The sequence below is a fragment of the Narcine bancroftii genome, chromosome 8 (assembly GCF_036971445.1).
Source record: "Narcine bancroftii isolate sNarBan1 chromosome 8, sNarBan1.hap1, whole genome shotgun sequence".
NCBI classification, from domain to species: Eukaryota; Metazoa; Chordata; class Chondrichthyes; order Torpediniformes; family Narcinidae; genus Narcine; species Narcine bancroftii.
Window position 1 is genome coordinate 90,802,120 of NC_091476.1, and position 25,684 is coordinate 90,827,803.

The 25,684-nt window shown below is 41.5% G+C and overlaps 1 protein-coding gene across 1 annotated transcript in view; it reads left to right on the plus strand.

The window, feature by feature from the left end:
* Positions 1–1,500: 1,500 nt before the first annotated feature.
* Positions 1,501–25,684, plus strand: part of ccdc15 (coiled-coil domain containing 15) — a 32,658-nt gene continuing 8,474 nt past the window's right edge. Inside the window, exons 1-11 of the mRNA XM_069896283.1 lie at positions 1,501–1,682; positions 1,966–2,051; positions 2,157–2,384; positions 2,695–2,975; positions 7,549–7,698; positions 13,474–13,671; positions 14,031–14,147; positions 18,727–18,882; positions 20,313–20,432; positions 23,216–23,319; positions 25,308–25,478. Coding sequence (XP_069752384.1) covers positions 1,501–1,682; positions 1,966–2,051; positions 2,157–2,384; positions 2,695–2,975; positions 7,549–7,698; positions 13,474–13,671; positions 14,031–14,147; positions 18,727–18,882; positions 20,313–20,432; positions 23,216–23,319; positions 25,308–25,478 — 1,793 coding nt within the window. The remainder of the gene's footprint in view (positions 1,683–1,965; positions 2,052–2,156; positions 2,385–2,694; positions 2,976–7,548; positions 7,699–13,473; positions 13,672–14,030; positions 14,148–18,726; positions 18,883–20,312; positions 20,433–23,215; positions 23,320–25,307; positions 25,479–25,684) is intronic.

Consider the following 25,684-nt stretch of genomic DNA (forward strand, 5'->3'; position numbering starts at 1 on the left):
TTGACTTCCTCATTGGAAAGCACAGTCAGTATGAATTGGAAACTTCTGCTTCTCATTGAAGATCAAAACAGGCGTACCTAAAGGATGTGTGCTTAGCCCATTACATTACTCACTCTACAGTATGCCATTGGAACTCTGTAATTAGTAAGGGATTGCTTAAGGTGGGATGTGAGTGGGAAGGAAAGGGTGAGAATCACTGCTCTAGACCCAATTGTTACTGAAATATTTTGCTTGAGAAAAATTGTCATTGGCCCATTTCCTTTAGCGTTCTGAAACCGTGCACATGACGAGTCAATGAGGGATGATTAAAGCAGTGGTCTTCAAACTTTTTCTTCCCACCCACAGACCACCTTAAGCAATCCCTTACTAATCACAGAGCACCAATGGCACAGGGACGCGAGTGGAAAGAAAAAGGTTGATAACTGTTGTATTGTGGTAACTCCACGTCTGATTAGGTTAATTGTTAGGCAAGTGGTCAGAGAAGGACCCCCCCCCCCCCCACACCAAGAAAGGCTTAAATCACAGGAACAAAATAAGCTTTCGTCTCACTGCTCCCAATCTTACACACAGTCCTGATGTGGAATGTGGGGTCGCAGCTCCACGTTCACCCGAGTTCAGGTGCTGTCTGTGTGGAGTTTGTACGCTCTCCTCTTGTCTTGGACCAACAGGTCGGTCGCCTGACGAAGGCACCCGAACCCCCCGTTGAAACGCCGGCGTCCGGGGCGGTGGAGGAATTGGCTGAGAAGAGCGCGTTGCTCCCACCCCCCCCCCATGGTTGGAGAGGGATTAAACTGTGATCTCACGGCGCCGGGCTCATCTCCAACAAAAGGAGCGGAAGGCAGGGTCCGCCGCACACGGAGCGAGGGGGAAGGCATTGCCAATGAGACGTTCAGTCCGGAGCCGCCGCTGAAGCACAGACCCAGCGAGGATGGTCCCCAACTCCAGCCGCGTCTGTGTGTCCGGAAGCCGGGCGGGCTGAGTGCGGCGATCCGATCCCCGGGATTTGGGACTCTGAGATCCCTCCACACCTCCGGCGTCTTCATTTTCACCTTCAGTGTGCATGCGCTATACTGGCGCGGCGGACAGCGGGCCAACTCTAATATATATTTAATATGATCTTGTGGGCCAAATATAATTATACCGCGGGCCATGTGTGCTCTACACCCATGACAGTGTAACCAGGCACAATTCAAATGCTATCTACAAATTTTTCTGTGACACCATGGTCGTCGGCAGAATTACAGATGGAAACAAGGAAGTGTACAGGAGGGAGATGGATCAGCTAGTCGAGTGGAATCACAACAACCTTGCACTCAAATGTAGCAAAATCAAACCAAGAAGATGATTGTGGGCTTCAGGAGGGAATCAGAACACGAACCAGTCCTCACTGAGGGGTCAGTAGTGGAGAGGGTCAAGATCTTCAAATTCCTGGGTGTCAAGACCTAGGGCATCCATGTTGATGCAATCACCTCGTTTGTGAGGTATTTAAAGAGATTCGGTATGTCACCAAAGACTCTCAAAAACCTCTACAGATGTGCTTTTGAGAGCATTCTGGCTGGTTGCATCACTGCCTGGTGTGGAGGTGCCAATGGTCAGGACAACAAAAAACACCAGCGGGTTGTTAAATCAGCCTGCAACATCATGAGCACCAGACTTCTCTCTATCAAGGACATCTACATGAGGTGATGTCTTAAGAAAGTAGCCTCTATCCTCAAAGACCCCTACCACCAGGCTACCAGTGGGAAAATGGTACAGGAGCCTAAAGTCGAGCAGTCAATGACACAAGGACAGATTTCTAAATGATCAATGAACCACAGACATTGCCTTTCTTTGACATTTTCTTACATTATTTTTATTTATTTTGTCAGATGGTTTGCACTGTGATGCTGCCACAAAACAACAAATTGGATAGTCTAGGGAAAATTGCATTAAAAAAATCAACTGTTTTCCACTTCTACTTCACAGATCTGGTAGTATAGTAATAGAAATATGCAGAATAACTAACAATTTTGAGTCAAAAATGAATAGCCAGATTCGGAAATGGGAACAGGGTAAGATCAAGATTTGAGACTCTTCATGTTTTACACCCCCGTCTAAACAAACCATTAAAGATCAGCTTACACTTCTGTGGATTTAACGAAAATGTACCAGCCCAGGACATCAAAGGCAAAACCCTCTGCGCCGTCGAGAACATCCACAGGGAATGCTGGAGCAATCCCTGATTGAGCTCGTTGTTGAGGAGTTTGATGGTCGAAGGGCAGCAGCAATCATCAAGGATCCACACCATCCAGTTCTCGCTGCTGCCACCAGGAAAGAGGTACAGGTGCCACAAGACTCGCACCATCAGGTTCAAGAACAGCTACGATCTGAGGAGCAGCTAGGGAGTGTGCAGGCTCCCAATGAGCACATTTTGAAAGTGGTGCTCCCCCCCCCCCATCCCCATCCCCCCCCACCCATCCCCATCCCCCCCCACCCATCCCCATCCCCCCCCACCCCCACCCCCACCCCCAGTCCAATACCTTTGTGTAGTTTCTTTTGTGAATGACCAATAAGACATTATTTTGCCTCGTCAGCATTGAAAGGAATCTCAGGCTTGCAGGTGATATCATGTATTTTTCTCTGAATTCATAAAAGAGGAGGAATGGTAAACTCTGGAGAATATCTTTATGGTTGGACCAAGTGTCCTTTACCAAGATGGCGGTGACGGAGTGGAGAAGCTATCGCGAGAGTGGGCGAGGAGCCGGCGCGTCGTCGTCATTGAGTGGCGGTTGGTGCGAATTGCTGCTTGCGGCCGCGAGCAGCGCTCGGTGATGCAGCGGAGGGCGCGACGCTGCTCGCCCGCCGGAGGCCAGACCCGCCGCCAGTGGCGCTCCCGCGCGGTGAGGGTGCTGGCCGAGAGGAACCAGGCCGTGGTGCCGGTGGGAGCGTGGGTGGAGAGCGCCAGGGAGCAGCCCGGGGAGCAGAACGCGGCCTTTGTAAGTGCCCAAGGCGGGGGGGTGGGGGCATCTGTGCCCCCGGCTGTGGGGAAGCCTGGCCTTTGCAGGGGAAGGAGACGAGCGTGCAGCTGCACGAACTAAACCACCCCTCCCCACCCCCACCTGCGTGGGCTTCTGCGTGTTTCCATGGAAACGTCCGGAGCCTGACTACACAAACAGGCCCTTCGGCCCATCGCATCCTTGCCCACCCCTTTGCCAAATCAAGCTAATCCCATTTATCCGCATTATACTGTATCTTTCGAGTTTAAAATGCCTCTTAAACAGTTGTATTTCATTCCACCACCTCTGTCAGTGGGTTCAATTTCTCAACCACTCCATGAATTTAAGGAAATACATATTTTCCCTGTTTTCCCCTCTGAACCTCTTTCCTCCCATTTATCACTATCCCCTCTTTTTGCCCCTACTATTGGCAAAAGATTCTAATATATCTATGCCTCACTTTGTCCAGTTCTCCCTTCTTGGCCTTCACTCTAGGGTAAACAAATCCAATAGATCAGTGGTCCCCAAACTTTTTCAGTCTGCTGCCCCTTTGGCTCCCAGGCCACATTCCTAGCCCCCACCCCCACCCCATCTCCACAAACCACACACCTCTTTCTTGGTATTGGGTCTAATGCAAATTTAGAACAACCACTATCGCGTCTTGCCTTTGTAACTTGTAGATAGGTACACTTGGTGTGCCGTAACTGTTTGTCATGATACGGGAGGTAGGTACTGATTGTATGAACCCACAAATTAACATCAGTATTATTTCGCAAACGTCTCAAAACATTACTGGTTTACATGTGGATGTATGTGTGTCTCCTGTTAGGTATTGGTGTCATGTGTAAATAATGTTTATAGCGGCAGCTACACTGCTTACTGAAATAATACACAACCAGACGGGTTGAGCTCAGTGAGCAGAACTGATTTATTGCAGGCTGCCTGGCTGGCCTATTACTCCCAGCCCGGACCTGGCTGAGAACCACGCTGGTGGCGCTGACGTCACCAGGGCGTCACGTGGGTTTCCAAGCGCGGGCTTCTGATCCCAGTGCCGAGGTTGAAGGGGAAACCTCCGACGGCGCCATCTTGGCCGGCTGCCCCGCCACGTATGTTACAAGCGGGGCCGCTTCGCCTGCCTAATGGCTTGCCGCCACAGGTTCACCATTTCATACTGATTTGTAGTGAAGATTGTTACTATTTGAACCCTTCAAATTTGTTTTCTTACCACAGATTGGCACTACGAGGTTTAAGGAAAATCAACTGGGCAATTGGGTGGGAGCAATGTTCTGGCAAAAGGCTAAAATGAAGGTCCCCATGTGTACAGGGGACAGAGTATCGTGGTCAATCAAAGATACTGCTGGGTTTGGCAGACTGGCCAGCATCCTGGAGGAGCATTGGAAGCCAGTGTAATGGTCAAAAAGTGTGGACTTGCATAGTGAGGAGATTGGCCACCATCTTGTGTCCTTCCTCAAATAATCGGAGTTCACAGGATGTAAGGGGAGCCACAGAGCCATGACAGTCTTCCTGCAGCACTGACACGAAGCCTTGTAACAAAAGGGACACTAGATCACTCACTTAAAATTTGAGCCAGAGAGAATAACGGCACGTTGAATGCGTGCAGGCTGGTCAATGTTTTCGCTGTGGCCACATGGTGCTCCAGATCTGGGTCGAGGTTGGTAGCAGCATGTACCCCATCAGAAGCAGGTATCTGGGAGGGTTGTACAGTCAGGAAGCTGTCTGAGGCCATGGAGAGTAACACATCCTTTTGGATCTGGAAAAATCTGCTGTCTGGGTGATGGGCCCCTCCTTGCTGCGGTGGGATTTACAGTTGTGGGCAGAGTGGCATCCGGTAGAGGATGTGATTAGGGCCCTTGGCGACTGGGCTCTAGATATTGGACGATATGAGGGCGTCACAGCCATGGGCCCCCTAAAGGCTCCAGATTACTGCTGTGGGCGTGGCAGAATTACCACTAATTGTTAGTGCAAAAAATAAATTGTTCACAGAATCAATATGTTAACAAATAAAAAAACTGTAAACAGATAATGAATGTAAACAAACTGCAATACAGAGAAAACAAAAAGAAAATCAATAAAGTGCACAATTAAGAGACCTTAAATGAGTTTCTGATTGAGTTTGTTGTTGAGGAATCTGATGGTCGAGGGGTAGCAGCTGTTCCTGAACCTGGTGGTGTGAGTCTTGTTGCACCTAGATTGATAGAGGTAACACTGGAGTACTGTGTGCAGTTCTGGTCTCTTTACTTGAGGAAGACTGAGAAAATGCACAGGAGGTGTACCAGGCTGATTCCATAAAGAGGGGGTTATCTTATGAGGAGAGATTGAATAACCTGGGACTATACTCAGTGGAGTGTTGAAGATTGGAGGGGAATCTTCATAAAATTATGAACTGATAGATGAGATTAGAACTAGAGGACATGGCCTCAAGATTCGTGGGCGTAGATTTAAGACAAAGCTAAGGGGAGACTGCTTTTCCCAGAGAGTAGAGATTGAGATTCTGTGGAATTGGTTTGTAGTAGCGGCTGCTTCAATAAATGTAAAAGACACAGATTTTTGAATAATTGGGAAATTAAGGATGACGGGGAACAGACAAGAAAGCGGAGCTGAGGCCATGGCCAGATCACCCACGATCTTATTGGATGGTGGTACAAGCTTAACAGGCCAGATGGGAATAAATGTTTCCTTTTCAGACTGGAAGGCATTAACAAATGGAGTACTGCAAGGGTTAGTTCTTTCTCTGCAATTGTTCACTATTTATATTAATAACCTAGGAGCAGGGGTGGCCAAACTTTTAATTTTTAATTTCGACATACAGCACTGTAACTGGCTCGCAAGTACAGACTAGGGTTGGAGGTTAATTGGGCAGTGTAGACTCGTGGGCTGAAATAGCCTGTTACGGTGCTGTATGTCTAAATGAAAAGGTTGGCCACCGCAAGGTCCGAGGGGAAGGATCAATATACAAGGTTTCCATATTTGGCCGGTGTTACAAAATGGCTGTAATAAGGATACCATGATCCATTAACAGGATCTACCGTATATTTCGGCGTATAAGTGAGTCATGAAATCCAAAAAAAATCTCTCAAAAAGTGGAGGTCGACTTATACACTGAATATACTTTTGAGACCTTAAATTCAGCTCAAAATCCAAATCCAATCCGCACTGATTCGGCGTATAAGTCAATCCTTGAAAAACTAATTCGACATACAAGTCGACCCTTGAGAAACCAAAAAAAACCTGACTGCGACAGATTTTCTTTGAGATTTTTATACGCCGAAATATATGGTAGTTAGATTGTTTATTTGCCAGGTCTTAATGTTGGTAAGTGTGAGGTCTTGAACTTCAGTCAGAGAAATCAAGGTTTTCTTTTAAGCTTTTTCTTGTCCAATTAAATCTTTTGCTCAAGTGCTAAGTTTATTATTATACAATTGTAAAGTGCAACTGGACAAAACAACATTCTTTGGTCCTTCATGTAAAAATGTGCCAACACGTAAATATGTGTGCTATAGCTTTGTGATTTATATGCAGTACATGTATAAAAAAAAATACAGGTACTCCCTAACTCTGACCTCTGCAACTTGTGTCCATCCGTACATACTACTAAAATATGTCTGTGTATGTTATATGTATATATATATGTTTGTATGTATGTGTGTGTGTATGTATGTGTATATATAGAGAGAAAAAAAAATACACAGTTTATGTTGTATTTGACAAATATATCAGGGATACAGGGCATGTAAGAGCCAAAATGTGCGTACTTACTTTGTAGTGTCTTGGGGTCCATAGGCTGTGCGCGGCCATCTTGATTTCTGTGTGCATGTGCGAGTCTTCAGTTGGTGCATTCATGGTTGGTTTGGGTAGCGGAGTTCGGTTGACAGTTAAGCACCCTGACAATATTAAATTTATGCCCTTAACTCTCGCCAACCTATGCATGCTGACTAACAAAGTAAGTGCATACATTTTGGTTTTTATGTGCCTTGTATCCCTGTTATAGTTTGTCAAATACATTTGATTGAAATGTTTGCTTTAAGACTTTGGTACTCCACACATGCAGGCAAAATTCTGATTTGCATCCATTTCAAGATACAACTGATCCTTTGGTACCAATTACGATTGGGGAGAACCTATAAAATAGAGTACAACTCTGATTATCCAAAATTGGATTATTTGAAATCCCCAGTTATTCAAATTTTTTTTGGTCCCGGATGTGACATCTGTTCGGCACCAAAATGTTTTTCGGATAAATGAGGATATCCGAAACAATCAGAAATCCTCAGCTATCCAAAATTTTTTCGGAGCCGAACTGATGTCACAGGTTGAAAATGTTTTTGAATTTTGGAAAAAACCTCAGTGGAATTTTGACATAAAAGTTGGCTGGAAAGAGAATTAAACAGATTTTCCTGCTCATTTCCACCTGAGCCAGGCATTTTCTTCTGTAGCTCTGCCATCAGCGGTGCTACAATGTATTCCATAAATGTTTTGTATATCCTTGCTTATTTCTGAAATCAATAAAAATAAATCTTTCAGTGTTCTTTTTAAGAGCTGGCTTTATTTTCAGATTTCTGCTCTTGAAGTCGATGAGCAACTGGAGAAAATTAATCGAGCAAAAGCAGAGAATTTGAAACGTTTTCAAGATGAGGTGAAGCACCGTGTTACTGAATATTCCCGGATATGTAAGAAGCATCAACAGCAGCGAACTTATGAAGCGGTAAGATAGACATTGATTCATATATCTACTATGTAAAATTATGATTTTCTTTCTTGTGTTCAGTTTTTCAGAAATTGGTATGTTAAAAGCTAATATTAATCTAATTTGACACAATTTCTAAGTTTTCAAAAATGTATATAGTTGTGGAGATATTATTTGAGGGCAACTTTTACCAACTGGAATCTGATCCCAACTCACTGTAACATTAATTACAATACCTAGAATGTGCTTAAATGGAATCCAAGTGAGACTGAAACATTAATTCTTTTAGTCAACATAGTCCCTGGAGAATATCTCTTGAGGGAATTCACCTCCATTGACTTGACTGCAGTCTACAGAACTCCATGGGCAGACATTAAGCTAGCATGGGAAAATCTACACACCATGATCATCAAACATCTTTGCCTTTTCAGTCATCACTGGGGACTTAATCGGGTTAGCTTAAAGAAGGTACTCCAAAAGAACCACTGGAGCATCTTCTGCAACACCAGGGGATTGAACACTTAAGACCACTGCAATTCAGAGATGCCCAGGTACAATCTACAGAAGGCTTTTATCAATGCAGAAAGACAATTCTGGACTAAGCTGGAGTCTCAGACTGATGCTTGGCATGTGGAAGGATTTGCACTCCATCACATCTTAGAACATTACAGCAAAGAAACAGGCCACTTTATCCCTTCTAGTCCATGCTGAACCATTTTTTTTGCCTAGTCCCACTGACCTGCATCCAATCCATAGCCCTCTGTACCTCTCCCATGCATGCAGCTGTCCAAATTCTTCTTAAATGTTAAATTTGAGCCCACATTCACCATTTCATCTGGCAGCTTGTTCTACACTCACCACTGTGTGAAGAAATTCCCCCTCACATTCCCCCAAAACCATTTCCCCTTCACTCTTAAATCATGTCCTCTGGTTTGTATCTCTCTTACCCTCAGTGAAAAAAGCCTTTCTACATTTACTCTGTCTATTCCCGTCATAATTTTAATACCTCTATCAAACTTCCCTCATTCTTCTATGCTCCAGGGAATAAAGTCCTAACCTTTCCCTGTAACTCAGTTCCTGAAGTCCAGGCAACATCCTAGTTAGTCTTCTCTGCACAGAAGACATGACTATTAGAAATAAGAATTTATGCAGATTCTCCCATAAATGTTTTGTTAGCCAAATGAATAATATTAAAATGTTTTTCTTTTCAATAACAACTGGATACATTATATTTATTGGGAAATCATTGGGGTAAATATAGAAAATGTTCATTGAGTTGAAAAAATTATAAGAAGTTTATGTCAAATGATATGTTTCAAGGTTACTTTATTGTCATGTACAAAAATATGCAAAATTGTTTGTAAAAATAAGTGCCACTAGTCCAGAGTCCATACTGGTCTCAATGGCAAATAGTAGTTGTGAGCTAGAGAACTGGGAAGTGAAAAGACACAGAGGAAATGGCAGGGACCTTAGGAACATTTGTTTACAGGAAACTTGGGGTGCAAGTTCCTAGTTCCCTTAACATGGTGATATTGTGTTTTGAATAAGGCATTTTGCATGTTTTCCTTTGTAGGTCAAAGCATTGAGTATTAGAGATGGGATGTCAGGTTGCAGCTGTACAAGAATATTTGGTTAGACTGCCCTTTGAGTATTGTGCCCATTTTTGATCACTGTACTGCAGCAAGATATGGCAGCAGTAAAGATAGCTTCACCAGGACATGATATGGAATTCAGGACTCTAAAGTGGGTGCGATTATTCTAAATGGAATGTAGGAGGCTAAGGGGTGACCTTGTGGAGGTTTAAAAAGTTATGAGGGGTATAGTTATGATAAATGGTCTGAATCTTATCCCCAGGGCAAGTGAGTCGAGAGCTGTAGGGCACAGGTTTAAGTTGAGAGGGGAAATATAAAAGATATCTGAGTGAAAACAATTACTTTAAAATACATTTGGACAGGTATTTGGATAGGAAAGACATGGTGTTATGGGCCTAATGGAGGCAAATGGGATTAACATAGAAAGACATCACAGATGGCATGAGCATGGTGGGCTAAAAAGACCAAATTCTGTACAATTTTGATGATTTAATGATTCAAACTGTATACCATCAACTGGCCTTTGCTATGTCTGTCCCTTTTTCCCCTTTTGTGATTAACTGTGGTACATTTGCTATTTTCCAGACGTCTGGTACCATGCCTTTAACCGAAGCTCATGATGTTGTTAGCCTTTTAAAAATCTAGCCTAGTAATTTATTCCCTTTTAAAGGATGTTATGTCCTCTCTATTTAACACTTCCAATTTTTCACATTCTTCATCATTTTAAGCACCCTGTGTCATTTCTCTATTTTTTGACTATTATTTAGCAATTTTAAACTACAATAGTAAATACATTTCCTTCAATAAAAAAACTTTCAAAAATTTACATGTGGTATTAAAAAAAACCCTCTCTCCCTCCCCTTATCCCCCTCTCCACACCCCAAAAAAGGTTAAAAATAAAGGAAAGCCGAAAAAGGACGAGAATATCAAGAAAATAAACTATTTATATCATCCAATTTTTTAAATACTGGAGGTTACCAAGAAATGAGGTCTTTAGAGAGTCTGTTAAACATTCATACCCACGTTTTGCAAATATGGGTGCCATATTTTACAAAAGACTTTATATTTATTCGTTGGAGCATAGAAGGTTGAGAGGGGATTTAATAGAGGTACTTAAGATTATGAGAGGGATAAATAGAGTTGATGTGGATAGGGTTTTTCCATTGAGAGTAGGAAAGATTGAAACATGAGTTAAGGGGCAAAAGTTTTGAAGTAACATGAGAGGGAACTTCTTTACTCAGAGAGTGATGGCTGTGTGGAATGAGCTTCTGGGAGAAGTAGTGGCGGCAGGGTCAATTGTGTCATTTAAGGAAAAATTGTATAGGTAAATGGATGGGAGGGGATTGGAGGGTAATGGGCAGGGTAGGTGGGACGTCTTGTTTTGCAGAAACTGCCAAAATGTTTGGCCTGGAAGTCAGCCCGAAGAAAACTGAGGTCCTCCATCAGCCAGCTCCCCACCATGACCACCAGCCCCCCCACATCACCATCGGGCACACTGAACTCAAAACGGTCAACCAGTTTACCTACCTCGGCTGCACCATTTCATCTAATGCAAGGATCAACAAAGATATAGACAACAGACTCGCCAAGGCAAATAGCGCCTTTGGAAGACTACACAAAAGAGTCTGGAAAAACAACCACCTGAAGAAACACACAAAGATCAGCGTGTACAGAGCCATTGTCATACCCACGCTCCTGTTCGGCTCTGAATCATGGGTCCTCTACCGGCATTACCTACGGCTCCTAGATCGCTTTCATCAGCGCTGTCTCCGCTTCATCCTCAACATTCATTGGAGCGACTTCATCTCCAACATCGAAGTACTCGAGATGGCAGAGGCTGACAGCATCGAATCCACGCTGCTGAAGATCCAACTGCGCTGGGTAGGTCACGTCTCCAGAATGGAGGACCATCGCCTTCCCAAGATCGTGTTATATGGCGAGCTCTCCACTAGCCACCATGACAGAGGTGCACCAAAGAAGAGGTACAAGGACTGCCTAAAGAAATCTCTTGGTGCCTGCCACATTGACCACCGCCAGTGGGCTGATCTCGCCTCAAACCGTGCATCTTGTCGCCTCACAGTTCGGCGGGCAGCAACCTCCTTTGAAGAAGACCGCAGAGCCCACCTCACTGACAAAAGACAAAGGAGGAAAAACCCAACCCCAACCAACCAATTTTCCCTTGCAACCGCTGCAACCGTGCCTGCCTGTCCCGCATCGGACTTGTCAGTCACCAATGAGCCTACAGCAGACGTAGACATACCCCCCCATAAATCTTCGTCTGCAAAGCCAAGCCAAAGAAAGAGAAAAGAGAGGTGGGACTAGAGGAGAGGACTTAGTTTGGTGTGGTCTAGAAGGGCCAAAATGGTCTGCTTCCATGCTGCAATATTGTTAACTGGTTATAATTCCATCCAGTCTTTCTCATCTATTTTTCTATTTAAATCCACTTCCCATCTTAATCACGAATTATGCACCCCTATTTTGGGAGCTTTCTTTTGAAATAAATTATACTACAGAGATGAATTTACTTACATTACTATTACGAATCAATAATTCCAATTTACTCTGGCTAGGTAACGTCAAACTCGGACCTACTTTATCAATCAAAAAGCTTTAACTTGATATTAGCAAAATAAAGTATTATTTGGCACATGAAATTTATTCTTCATTTGTTCAAATGTTATAAACATTCCAGCTTCAAAACAATCCTCCATCCTCTCAATACCCATCTGCATCCATCCTCAAAAATTGGTTATCCATGGAAAACGGAGTCTATTTTGACATGAAGGGATTTTTCCTGAAAATAAACTTCTTGTACCTATTTCATAATCAATTTTGTTCCATAATTCAATCACCTGTTTCAAAACAGGTGTATATCTACTTCCTACCAACAATTTTGAATTCCACTTATAAATAAAATCATGCACATCAATTTCTCCTATTTTACTAAGTTCTATATTAATCCAACCAAGAATTTTATTTACACCAAACAATACATTAATAAATTGGCAGCCTTATAATAATTATTAAAATGGGGAAGTTGTCAACCTCAAAATTCAAACTTCCAAAGAAACCCTTGCCATTTTCCTTTTCCATAAAAACTTTCTAACTCTTATATTCAAGTTCTTAAAATATTTTGAGAAATTGAGATGGGGATCGACTGAAAAAGATATTGAACACTAGGAAAAATATTCATCTTAATACAATTTGCTCTGCCTACTAAAGCTAGAGGTAACTTATTCCACTTGTTCAAATCCTCATTAATTTTATTAAGTATGGTAAATAATTTAGTTTATATAAATTATTCAAATCATTATCGACCCGTATATCTAAATATTTCATTGCAGGATCTGGCCACCTTAATTGAGTGGCCTTTCTGCATTGAGTATAATCACCCTTGACTAGAGGCAAAATTTCACTTTTGTCTCAATTAATCTTATACTCAGATACTTCATATTCTTCCAGTCTTGTATGTTATTGACACAAAGAATTCATAGGGTCTGTCAGGAAAACCAAAACATCATCAGCAAGCAAACTTATTTTATATTCTTCTTGATGAATCGTAATCTTAAAATTTTGTCTTATTAACTCCGCTAAAGGCTCTATTGCCAAAATAAACATAGTTGGTGTTAAAGGACAACCCTGTCTACTCAATCTAGTTAATTGGAAAGAACTAGAAAATTGTCCATTCCTCTCTTTATACATCTGCACGAACTATTCATTTAGACCTGGTTACATGTTCTGCATCCAGAAATTGCCAATAATTTTGGACTTTAATATGGGTAATTTTTTCCTCTAATGAATTTATAAATATATTTTTGATTTTACCTGTGAATATTTTTTTCCTTGCACTCTTGGCTTTCTAATTTTCTTTTTAATTTCAACCCAGCTCCTCCTATCTCAAGCATAGTTTTTGGTCATAATAACTTTGCTCCAGTACCAAACAATGAAAGTGTTAATGCTACATTTCATCAGACACCAATTCTAGATCTCTAATAATTCCCTCAACTGTCTCATTAATTTAGTGCATGATTATGCAGAATGGATGAAATGTTATGCAATAAAATGCGATTCTTTAGTTTACTCAAGAGGCAAAGGAAATCACAAAGTAAAATCATAGTCTATTTCATGATCTACTTGAAGTATCGCAGAGATAATGGTCTAATTATATGGATAACTTAATTGCTTTGCTGTTTCAATTTAGGTTAAAAGAGATGATCGTGTGATAAAACAATCCTCTGCCTCCGCTGAGCAGCTCATTCCAAATAAAAGCACTTGCTTACTTCGTGGTAATAACGTTGGGTTTGCTATTTTTAGCCCAAGCTCAAGGTTGGTATCTATTCAGGGGATAGATGATGAAAAGGAGGAAGATGGAGATGCATTCAATGATCAAGCCAGGCAGGTGAGAAGCTCTGTTTTGGAAATTTTTAAACAACAGGTACTACTTCCTTAAAGTTGTTTAATTTTTAGATCCAAGCAACGCTACAAGGCTAACAATTCTGGTGGTAAGTTGGAAAATTAGACTCTGCTGTGATTGGAATCATGTTCTCTGGAGATGTTCAAGCACAGACCTAAAGTCTCTCAAGTTCTATTGTACTTCCATTTATTCCATTGTGCCTGAATTTTAAGACTTGTGTGACCTGGATGCATGTATAATATTAAGTGAGAACACAGTTGTCTTGAAAATGCCATTTTGTTTGTGTTTAGTGACCCAAAAAAAAATTCTTGTGAAAGTTATATTAGAATATTGTTTTCTTTCAGCTGAGTAAAGTTAGAGAAGAAGCTCGGCATAGGCTTGCATCTTGTCAAACAGTACCACAAATGAACTCGTGCTTAAGTCTTCCAGGAGGAATTTGGAAGGTGTCTGCAACAAAAGACGTGAGTTATCTGTCCATTGATCACATTTGTTTCTATCAATTTTAAACGTGTAAACCCACTATGTTACTTGGGTAGAAGTTATTTTTGAATTAATTTGGTAATTGTGATTTCTGTAACCAGCTCTGCAGATGCTGCCAATCTGAGATTAAAAACATAAAATGCTTTAAGAAGCTCAGATAGTACATTTCAGGTCGAAGAGTCTTTGACCTGACTAGAAAAAGGAGAAAGCATTTAGGTCTCCAGGATAATGTGATGCAGGGTGGCCATGTGGATATGTTGGAATGGATACCTTGTCAACAAATTAATGGAGATCTCTCTCATTCTGTCTCCAGCTCAGAAGAGAAGCTAGTGACAAATACATTACAAGCCTACTGACTCTCCCAGCTCTTGTTATCCTGCTTCTTATAAGGGCTTCATTCCACTCACCAGTTTCTCCATCTCATTCCAAAGACCAGACTTCTCAAAGATGTGTTTCTTGAACTATGCCTTCTACTCTACTATAATTGGCAGAGCCTTGACCATATCTTATCTATTTTCTGCACCTTCTGTTTTTGTTCACTCGGCCTGGGCAGATAAAAGGTTAGACTTTCTCTTCATCTTCAACTTCCTTCCACCAGTTCCTGCTTTAATGCATCATACTTCCTGATTTTCCACCAGCTTTACATTATTCTACCACTAGACATCTCTTCCCTCCCTTTTCAGCATTTCAAAGGCATCATCTCCTTCACAACTCTGTGGTCTTCTGTCCCTACTTTGTTCTTGTGGCATTTTTCCCTGTTAAGCAGGAGATGAATACATTTTACCCCTTCGCTTCCTACCAAACAGTGACCCAAACTGTTCTTTCAAATAAAGCAGCAATTCACTTGGATTTGTCTGATCTAGATGTTAGGTGTTCAAAATATGCTCTATTTTAGATTGGAGAAATCAAAAGCAGATCAAGTGACCTCCTCCTCACCCTCTCTCCCCAGCCCCCCTTTGTGGGACTTGCATTCATTCAGACCACACATTTAGATGCCACTTCTCTTTCACTTTCACTCTGACCTATGTCTCTGGCCTCTTCCATTTGCACCCCTGGCTATGTCAGAACTGGTCTTTAGTGCTGCAAGTCATTCATATGTAATATTGGCTCAGATTTTCTCTCTCCATTTGTGCAAGGCATGTTCCACACTGCTACATTTTGTATTTCTTTCCTTTTCTTTGTATTTCCACTCTCAAACTGTCCTCATATCATTAGTTTGTACCTATTTTTTGTCCATCCATTTAGCCCCATTTGAGCAGAAGACCTCTGCAACTTAACCCCATTAAAGCCATTGCCTAATCCTATTTAAAGATATTTCCTTTGTCCTATTTAACTTTTCCCCTCCCCACTAATTCTTTACAATGGAAGGACTTGCAGAGCTATTGAATATACCTGTACTGGCCAATAATTTAAGTCCTAGCTCCCTATAAGTAAATGTTAGTTATAATTGGATAAGGCAATACAATGATACCACAAGGAATCTTCAAAAAAAGTTAATTTACGAATCAAAACATCAATCTATTTAGTTTTTTTAAAATTGGAGTTGAAAATGAATTTAGTATTTAGATTTTAGCTGTAAAGCAATTTGTAGATTGTTCATAACCATTGTAGCCCCTCCCCCGCCCCCAGCCCCACCATGAGATAAAACTATTGTCATAACTTTGATAGAGTTTAGCTTGAAACCTGAGGTCAATGGTTGGAGGTGTGAGATCAGAGTATTGGGCTGCAGAGTATGGAATGAAGTATGCTTCAGAGTTTCTTTCAAAATCAAAATTTTTCCTCCACCATCCCTGAATGGATTGGCTCAAGCTCTGCCCTTTTACAGGAGGTCCAAATGATTATCATTTGCTAGTCTAGAAAGCAAAAATGAACTTGTCATGCAACTGTGCTAACAGTGATAGAACAATTTGACTGTGAATGTTTAAATATTCACACCAGCATCAGAATCGCTAATATCAAAGAACGGATGAAATTTGTCTTGTAGGTGATAGCAAGTAGGTTAATGTGCCTTCAACTGTCATTACAAATGGTACAATACCATTTTTTTCCCATTTGGTTTTGGCAATGCTTTCTTCATTCCATACTTTTCACCTTTGCCTACTCTAATTTCAGAAGTATTGAGATTTTTTTTGTATCTACATACAATTGAAGGGTAGAATATATTTATATATGTGTATGTATGTGTGCATGTGTGTGTGTGTGTGTGTGTGTGTGTGTGTGTGTGTGTGTGTGCGCGCGTGCGTATATATATATTTTTATATATATTTTTATATATATTTATATATATATATATTTTTATATATATATATATATATATATTTATATATATATATTTATATATATATATCTATATATATATATATATATAATATAGCTTGAGCTTGAACTTGAAGAAAGAAGACACACAAAGGGAGCGTAATGACATTATTGGGCTGCAGCTCTGCCATTTACAGGCAGCCGGCTGCGTCTGGACCATATGCAGTGGGGATGCCCACGGGCTGTTTGAGCGACGGATAATACCAACTCCTCCATGGCAGTGAACTCTGTCTTGGCTTGAAGGAGTTTGTCCTGCGGGAGGTGCCGTGGCTGTGCGAACACTGGGGGCCGTGGTCTCAATGTGGTGCTCCTTGCCATGTGCTGCTTTAGCGTCTTGAAAGTTGAGCACCAACAGGGAATACTTGGCCAGTAGGAGAGCATATTCGTCACAGTCCAGAACGTGGACTCCTAACAGCAGAAAGGAGCGTTGCCGTAGAGTGAGGGGGTACGACTAGTACATGGTAGCGTTGACCAAATGGCATCTGTTAATGTCCACCAGGAGCTTGTGTGCCTGGAGGAAATTTGCTCCAAGTAAGGCTTGTCCCACTGAAGCAATCGTACATTTCCAGTCGAAAACCATGTCCACGGCGTGGATTGTGACCAGGCTGGTGCCGAAACTTGGAATGGAGGAATCATTGGCTGCCTGTAGGGGAAGGCCCTTGGGATTGTGTTTGAGTTCAAAATATGTTGGCGGAATGAGGCTTATCTCTGCGCCCTTGTCTACTAGGAAATCCCTCTTTATTTGCTGGACCCTGAGGTAGCGTAGGCCTTTATGTGCCAACCACCGAGGCCACTATCACCGGCAGGCCTGTCCGTTTGCCGCGACGGCACTTGACTTGGCATTGTGGGAGGAGCATGGATGGACACACTGCTGGGCATTACGGCACCATCTGCAGTGGTAGATACAGTAATTGCTCTGTTTGTCTGAGTGGTCGTTACATTGCGGCTGGGCCGCGGCTACTGCAGGTGGCCCCAGTAGGGAAGCTGAACCAGTGGCACCAACGGCATAGATCGGTTGCATACGTAAAGAACTCTGTGGCGGGGTGTGGAAAAGTCTGTCTACTTTTTTGGCTACCAGGTATGCGGCGCTGAAATCCATGTTGGATATTGCCGAGGAAATATGCACCAGTAGCTTGGAGAAGAACAGAGCCTTGAACAAGATACGGTTTCATTGTCTGTCTGCTAGGGCCATCATGTCGTGCATGAGCTTGGAGGGACTCCTATTGCCCAGCCCTTGCATATTCAGGATGCGGATGACCTGCTTGCGCCAACTGAACTCCAGGGAATTGAGGAGGAAATGCTGGAATTTTTCGTACTTGCGCTCTGCTCCATAGGAGGATTTTCCAAAAAGGAGCTTTCTTTTGCTGCAGTGGCAGTGTCCAGGACGCTGCTGACGTGCCAGAACTTGGTATCCTCCGAGACATTGCCTCTGATCTGGATCTGTGATTCGTCCAGTTTTAACCAATTCCTGGGCTGATTTGCCTAGAAGGCAAATTCACTCCCATGGCGTTGGTCGCAGCTATTGTCACGTTTTTGTCACGTTCGAGGTGAGTTCCAAAGACGCTGGAACACTCAGGGTCACCACTGTAGTGTCTGCTAATGGCAACGGTACCGAAATGAGAGATGTCCACATAGCACGAGGTGAACCAGTAACTGAATTTTGTTTTGAATTCCTCACGCTGCTCGACACCACCCACCTCCTGTGAGGGAAGCACTGGCCTTAGAAAGTAATGTCAGCACGTCGCAGCGTCACTCCCCATTCAGCAGCACACAATGCAGAAGCGGCGCAGTCCCCCAGGGAACACATGTCGGCAACCACGGGCTTCTCCTCAGAAGGGAAGGGAGGCCTGTGCCATCTTGTGTAGGTCAACTGGGGTGGTGATTCGGCCCATCTAACCGCACAGTCGGTCAGCCCACTACATGGGTGTATTTGGGTGGCACGGGCTCATGGACCTGTTACTGTGCTCTATGTCTAAATTTCAATATAAATGATATTACAACTTTTTTTGCGTGATTATAGACAGAAATCAAAAACAAACCTCATTGTTTTGATGCATATGGCCAGTGATTTCTTATCAATGGATTAGACATTTTGTAGTTTAGTAGATATTAATATCTGTAGCTTGAAATGGTTTTCTCAATAGATTCATTAATTGCTTCCATGAAGTGGTAAGGAACATGACAAAATTTAAAAAACAAGGAGGATCTTCTAAGTTTATGATTTGCATGCTTTGTATTTTCCAGAATTCAGCATCCCGAAGGGAGAGGGAGCTAAGTGTCACGGAAGATTTCACATGTTTGAAAGACCAGCATGACCTTCCTGCAGAGTTGCAGGAACAACCACTGAAATCAACAGACAGGAAGCATGTTACTTTCCAGCCTGAGCCACAGCATGAGAAGGTTAGACTTTGGATTTCCAAACTTTATAGTTAAAGTCGGACCAAAATCTATTTAAGATTTAAAAATCAATGGTCCTGTCCAAAGTGTTATTTCTTTAAAAGCAGGTGTGTTGCCATTACATTTCAGTCAGGTCTTGGAGCTGATACAGTATTCACAATATTTGCAGACAGCTTTTCCTGTGAATGTTCCAGCAGTAGTGGTTGAGATCAAAAGAAGCTGAAGTATCCACCTGCTTCAAGAAGTCCATTATCTTCCCAGTCTCGAAGAAGAATGTAATGGATGGCCCAAAATAACTACTGGCCGGTGGCTCTGTTGTCCAGTATCATAAAATGGTTTGAAAGATTGATTATGGCTCACATTAACTTTAGCCTATCAGCCACCCTTGACACACTAAAATTAACATAATGCAGCAACATATCCACAGCAGATGCCTGCCATCTTCCTGCACTCAGCCAAGGAACACGATCATGATTCTGCCTTCAATGTACCAAATAAAAATTCCCAATCTAGGTAACCTTGCAGCATCCCTCTGCAATTGGTTTCATGACTTTCTATCCCACAGGTAACAATTAATGAGGGTTGGTGGCAACACATCCTCCATGATCATCTTCAACACTGGGCCCTGCAAAGCAGTGCACCCAATCCCTGACTGTACTCCTGTACACCCACCACTATAGGGGAAAACATTGCTTAGATTCCCTCTATAAATTTGTGGATGACATTCCTGACGTAGGGAGGATCTCTAATCTCTAACAATGATGAGACAAGAGGACAGAAGGAAGATAGATGGGTTAGTAGGCTAGTGCCAGGACAACAAACTCTCTCCTAAATATCCACAAACAAAGAGCCTGTTGTAGACTTCTGTAAGAGGAGCTTGCACCTCCATCTGCATCAATAGGGTTGAGGTGATAATAGAAGACTGATTTAAGTTCTTGGAAGTAAACCTCTCCAGTGACTTGACCTGGTCTATTCACATGGCCAAAATTACTCATCAATACCTTAATTTCCTCAGACATTTGGCATGTCGCCAGCGACCCTTAATAACTTCTACAGGTGTACTATTGAAAGCATCCTATCAATTTGCATCACTGTGTGGTCCGGGAATTGTCCCACCCAAGTTTGGAAGAAACTACACAGGGTTGTGAACACAGTTCAGGTCATGTTCACATACACCCCTTTCCCCTGTATTGACCACATCTATAAATTCTGCTTCCTTAAAGCCTCATTCCATCCCAGTCACCCTCTTTTCTCCACTGTGAATAGTAAGATAAACAAAACATAAATATGGGATGGAATCAGCATGGAGCAAAACATTATTAAATGTTATCTCACTTTTTGCACATTGTTAAAGATGCATATATCAGAAAATAATTTTCATTTTAAGTGGTGGGAACTCTGATCTAATTCCTTGTAAATAAAAATTATTTCAGACTTGCAGCAGTCTTTATCGTGAGCCTTACCCCACGGATTCCTGCCTCGGGTTTAGTCCTGACTACAAGGCGATGCTCATTCTGCGGCCAGGTGTAGATCAGGAAGAGAGTAAGAAACAGGTGAGTTCTCCTCTAGAGGAGTTACACAACTTCTTATGGTTAATGGCTCACTGATCATCTTTCTATCTGAGTGACTATTTTTTGAGGGAAGAAAGAAGGCTTTATTTACTTTTGAGAGGATGAGTAGAGCAAAGGCAAACATTTGGTATGTATGTTCTAATTGTCTGTTTCACTTGAATGTGAAAAGAGAAAGTTTTCAACTGAAAAAATACATGAAAAAAAACTTAAGAAAACAACTTTGCACAAAATATGAATCAGCTCTTGAACCAGGCATTGAATTTGGCAATTTCAGTGAGTTCAAGTGAAAAGCTTGTAATGTAAACTCAATTTTCATGTTCCCATATTTGCTAGATATTTCCAGCATTCTCTTTAATTTTAACTGTCCAACAACTACAGTGGATTGTATTTCACAGTTGTAGCATTTTTCCTCTCTTCTGTCATTTTCATATTTTCTTGTCATAGAAGGAAACCATTTATCAAGTCTGCTGGTTCAGAACATTTTCACCAATGCTAGCCTCCCACTTATTTTCTTGTGATCTAATCTCGCTTACTCCAAAGAAGGTACCAGAGCATAGCTACATTTTGTAGATGCAGATATTTTCCTTGCATTCATTATAATTTTTGTCTGGTTTGACAGTTCTCGATAGCCCACAAAACAAAGCTTTTCCCTCTATTGGTACATGTGTTAATAAACATTTCAATTTAATAAAAACATGCCTATCATTTTCACCTTGATTTTCCTCCCACTCAGACTTAAGGTATTATTTATCACCATCAATGAAGCACTCAGAAAAAATATTTTTTGTGATATGGGAATAAAAATGAGACACCTGGCAAAACCCACATATTCACAAGAACTATCTGAATTCCACATGGACAGCAGCAGAGGTCAAGTTGGACTCAGATCAAAGATCAATGAAGCTTGTGATGTAAAGGTCAAGTTGGACTCAGATCAAAGATCAATGGAGTCCGTGATGTAGAGGTCAAGTTGGACTCCTATCAAAGATCAATGGAGCCTGTGATGTAGAGGTCAAGTTGGACTCCGATCAAAGATCAATGGAGCCTGTGATATAGTGGTCAAGTTGGACTCAGATCAAAGATCAATGGAGTCCGTGATGTAGAGGTCAAGTTGGACTCCTATCAAAGATCAATGGAGCCTGTGATGTAGAGGTCAAGTTGGACTCAGATCAAAGATCAATGGAGCCTGTGATGTAAAGGTCAAGTTGGACTCAGATCAAAGATCAATGGAGTCCGTGATGTAGAGGTCAAGTTGGACTCCTATCAAAGATCAATGGAGCCTGTGATGTAGAGGTCAAGTTGGACTCCGATCAAAGATCAATGAAGCCTGTGTTGTAGTGGTCAAGTTGGACTCAGATCAAAGATCAATGGAGCCTGTGATGTAGAGGTCAAGTTGGACTCCGATCAAAGATCAATGGAGCTTGTGATGTAGAGGTCAAGTTGGATTCCGTCAATGGAGCCTGTGATGCCAGCTGCATAACTTGCTTTGCCTCTGCTCTTATTTGTCTTCCATTTGCATTTCTGCTAGCCAGATCCCTACATGCGTCAATATTTCCCTATTTATTCACAATTAACAGGTCTTCATCATGGTCTTCCAATAGACACTACCAGCTCATTTAGTCTTCATCCACTTGTGCCCTTTTCTCCGCCCTAATCCTCTGCAATATAAAATATGTTAGATTTTTATCTTTATCTAGCCCTTGTGCAAGGTGATCAACTTGCAAAATGAACTCTCTTCCACCACAAATGCTGCATGAGCAACTGAATCTGGTATTTTCTTCTTTTATTTTAGTGTTCATTTGAATTTAAATGTTGATTTTGGCTAAGACTGACAAAGTTAATGATCCCAGGGTTAGACCAATATCAGAATTCCTATCCCTCATTATTTCCAGTGATCCTAACTGAAAATGCATTTGTGGACAACTAGCATTTATTTGTATCTTGTGAAAATATTTGTTATATCTTAGATACATAACCCAACAATGAAAATGCAGAATAACATGGATAAATGAGAGGGTCTCTACACAGAAAGGCACGGTATTATTTAACTGGTGATAGATTTGTAAATATTGATGTTCGAAGGCATCTGTATGTCCTTCAGAAAAAGGAGAGAAGTTTTCATTATAACAACATTCTGACAGGTTGGAGGGTTGGTTGGATGCAGAGCTGGTTTTTCCTCCCAGTTGGGATTTCCACAACCATGGTTTATTGTCTCAAGAGAAGGGCAAGATATTTAGGGCAGAGTTTTTTACTCTGAGAGTGGTGAACCTGTGTAATTCTGAGATGGCAGTGGAGCCAGGTCATTTTAAGTGGAAAGATAGAATTTCAAGATACAAAATTTTCAAGGGGAGAGCATAGCATTGAATTCAAGTATCATTTGATTTTTGTTGGGTCAGGATAGGTAGAATCAGCTCATCTAGCCTCCGATTTGATGTCTCATTGAAGTCAAATAATCTGTTGAAAGTTACTTGAATTGCTTTTCCATTATCCATCTAATACAAATCTCAGAAAAGCAAATCTGATTATAAACTAATAAGGTCAAGCTGTAGTTCTACATTTGCTTGCAAAATATTAGTTTGAGCCACCTCAGGTGCTATGGATGCTTTCAAATATGAAAATGGTTCAAGAACCTGTTGAATGAATTAGCTCATTGCATTTTCAAACAGGGACCTCTTTCCAAAATAAATGGTTGCCTGTCGATAAGCAGAATGCTACAAAATACAAGTTGCACTGGCCTATTTCCATTTTTAATGTATTTTTCCCAGCGTGGCAGCCAGTATTTAATGAATCGTCGACTCTACATGGATATTGAACGAGAGCAGGTGAAAGAACAACGGCGCCAACAACAACATTTGAAGAGAATAGCGAAGTGAGTGATGTACATATTTTATTTTGCCTTTAGAATGACACAGAAAGAAGTTGTTCATCTCTTTGGACCTATGTTCGTTCCATGCAGTGCAATCGCATTATCTCATTTCCCCTCACCTATTTTCAAGAACCCCCTGCACTTAATTGCTCTTACAATGCTCATCAACTCTCCTTTGATTATTTTTGACATCAGCCTACATAAACGGGTAATTTACAGTTGCCAATTAATCTACTCGCCTGTGGGATAAATGAGGAAACCTGTGGGAAGATCACAAGGACAATATGGAAACTCCATAAGGATGATCCTTGAGGTCAGGATTGTACCAAGGATGCAGGAGCAGTGAGGCAGAAGATCTTGTTGCTGCATCACATGATGCAAGGCTGTAACTCAACAAATTAATTGGTGATTCAACTAGAAAAAAAAATCAGAATTGATCTGTGCTTGTTATATTTTGACACAGAATTTGGCTCTTACACCTGTTTCAAAGTCCATATTTATTGTCAGAGTACATACATGGCATCACATACAACCCTGAGATTCTTTTTCCTGCTGGCCAGGCAGAATTTCTATTTAGCGGTCGTGCAAAAAAAAACCCATACAAAAGAGAGAAATGTAAACAAACTGCAATACAGAAAAGAAATATTTAATAATAAATGTGCAAAGTAAGAGACCTTAAATAAGTCTTTGATTGAGTTTGTTGTTCAGGAGTCTGATGGTTGAGGGGTAGCAGCTGTTCTTGAACCTGGTGGTATGAGTCGTGTGACACGTATACCTCTTTCCTGATGGTAGCACCGAGAACAGTGCATGCCCTGGGTGGTGTGGGTCCTTGATAATGATGCTGCTCTCTGTTTGCAGCATTCTATTTACTTTTTCTGGTTGGTGGGGAGAGTTTTGCCTGATATGTACTGGGCTGTGTACCTTTTGCAGGGCTTTCCACTCAGGTAGTGGTTCTTTCCCACCCTCCCCCACCCCATACTAGGCTGTTATGCAGCCTGACAGCACACTTTCCACTTCCAATCTGTAGAAGTTTTTTCAAGATTTTTGATGTCACACTAAACCACAAACACCTGAGAAAGTCAAAGTGCTGGCATGCTTTCTTCACAATGACATTCATGTGGTGGGTCCAGGAAAGGTCTTCCAAGATGGTGCCTCCCAGGAATTTAAAGTGGCTCACTGCTTCCACCTCTTCCATGGTCACTGGATCGTACAGCTCTGGTTTTCTCCTCCTAAAGTCCTGATGAGTTCCTTGGTTTTGATGATATTGTGTTCGAGGTGGTTGTTAGTACACCATTCAACCAAGTTTTATATTCTCCCGCCCCCCCCCCCACCCCACTGTGTGCTGACTCATCAATCCTTTTATTCAACCCACTACTGTCTTATTGTCAGCAAATTCATAGATGGTGTTATTGTCGTACCGAGCCACACAATCATGGGTTGAAAGTGAGTAGAGCAGGGGGCTAAGAATGTATCATTGTGCTTTGATACTGATGGAGATTGTGGAGGAAATGTTGTTACCAATCCTCACTAATTATGATTGGGAGGTGAGGAAATCTTGGGTCCAATTGAAAAGTGAGATGTTGAGGTCTAGGTCTTAGAGTTTGCAGATCAGCTTGGAGGTGATGAAGGGGTTGACTGCTGAACTGTCGTTGATAAAGAGCATCCTGATGTATTCACCTTTTTGATAATGAACATGTGATGTTTGAACTTTGGTACAGTTTTGTTTAATGGGAATTGATAAATCAGAAGGAGTTGTGGACTAAAATTAAGGTTTACACAAGTAAAGAATTTCATCATGCTATCTTAAAAAGTTTTTAAAGTGACTATATTACCAGGGAATTTAAAAAAAGTAACTAGTTATTTTAAACTACATATTTATAAATGTCTATTTCACAAAGACTTTGTTTACTTGTGCTCAAATGTACCCACCAAAACTTTTAGCCGATCTTTACCACAAACCTGAATCCATGTTACTTTAATATTTTATTTAGAATTAAAGAGGAGAAGGAGAAACTAAGAGAAACAGAAGAGAGAAGGATGATTGAGCTCACTCATCAAAGAGAGTCAGTGTCTGAAAGTGAAAGGTCTATCCAATTGAAGGAAGAGGAAAAACAGAAGAGAGCAGATCAAAACAAAAGTCAACGTCATCGAGCGAGTACAAGGTACCCCGATTTTGAAAACATTGACATAAGTCATCAATTAAATTGTCCTTTAATCGACTAAATAATACGCATCATTTTTCAAGAAATACAATGAATGTGATATTTATGTGATGAAAATAAATACAGGGATCAGCATCAACCACTGCACATGGCCAATATTACAAAAAAAATTTAATTGTTAGTTAAGAGAATTTGTGCTGAATCTA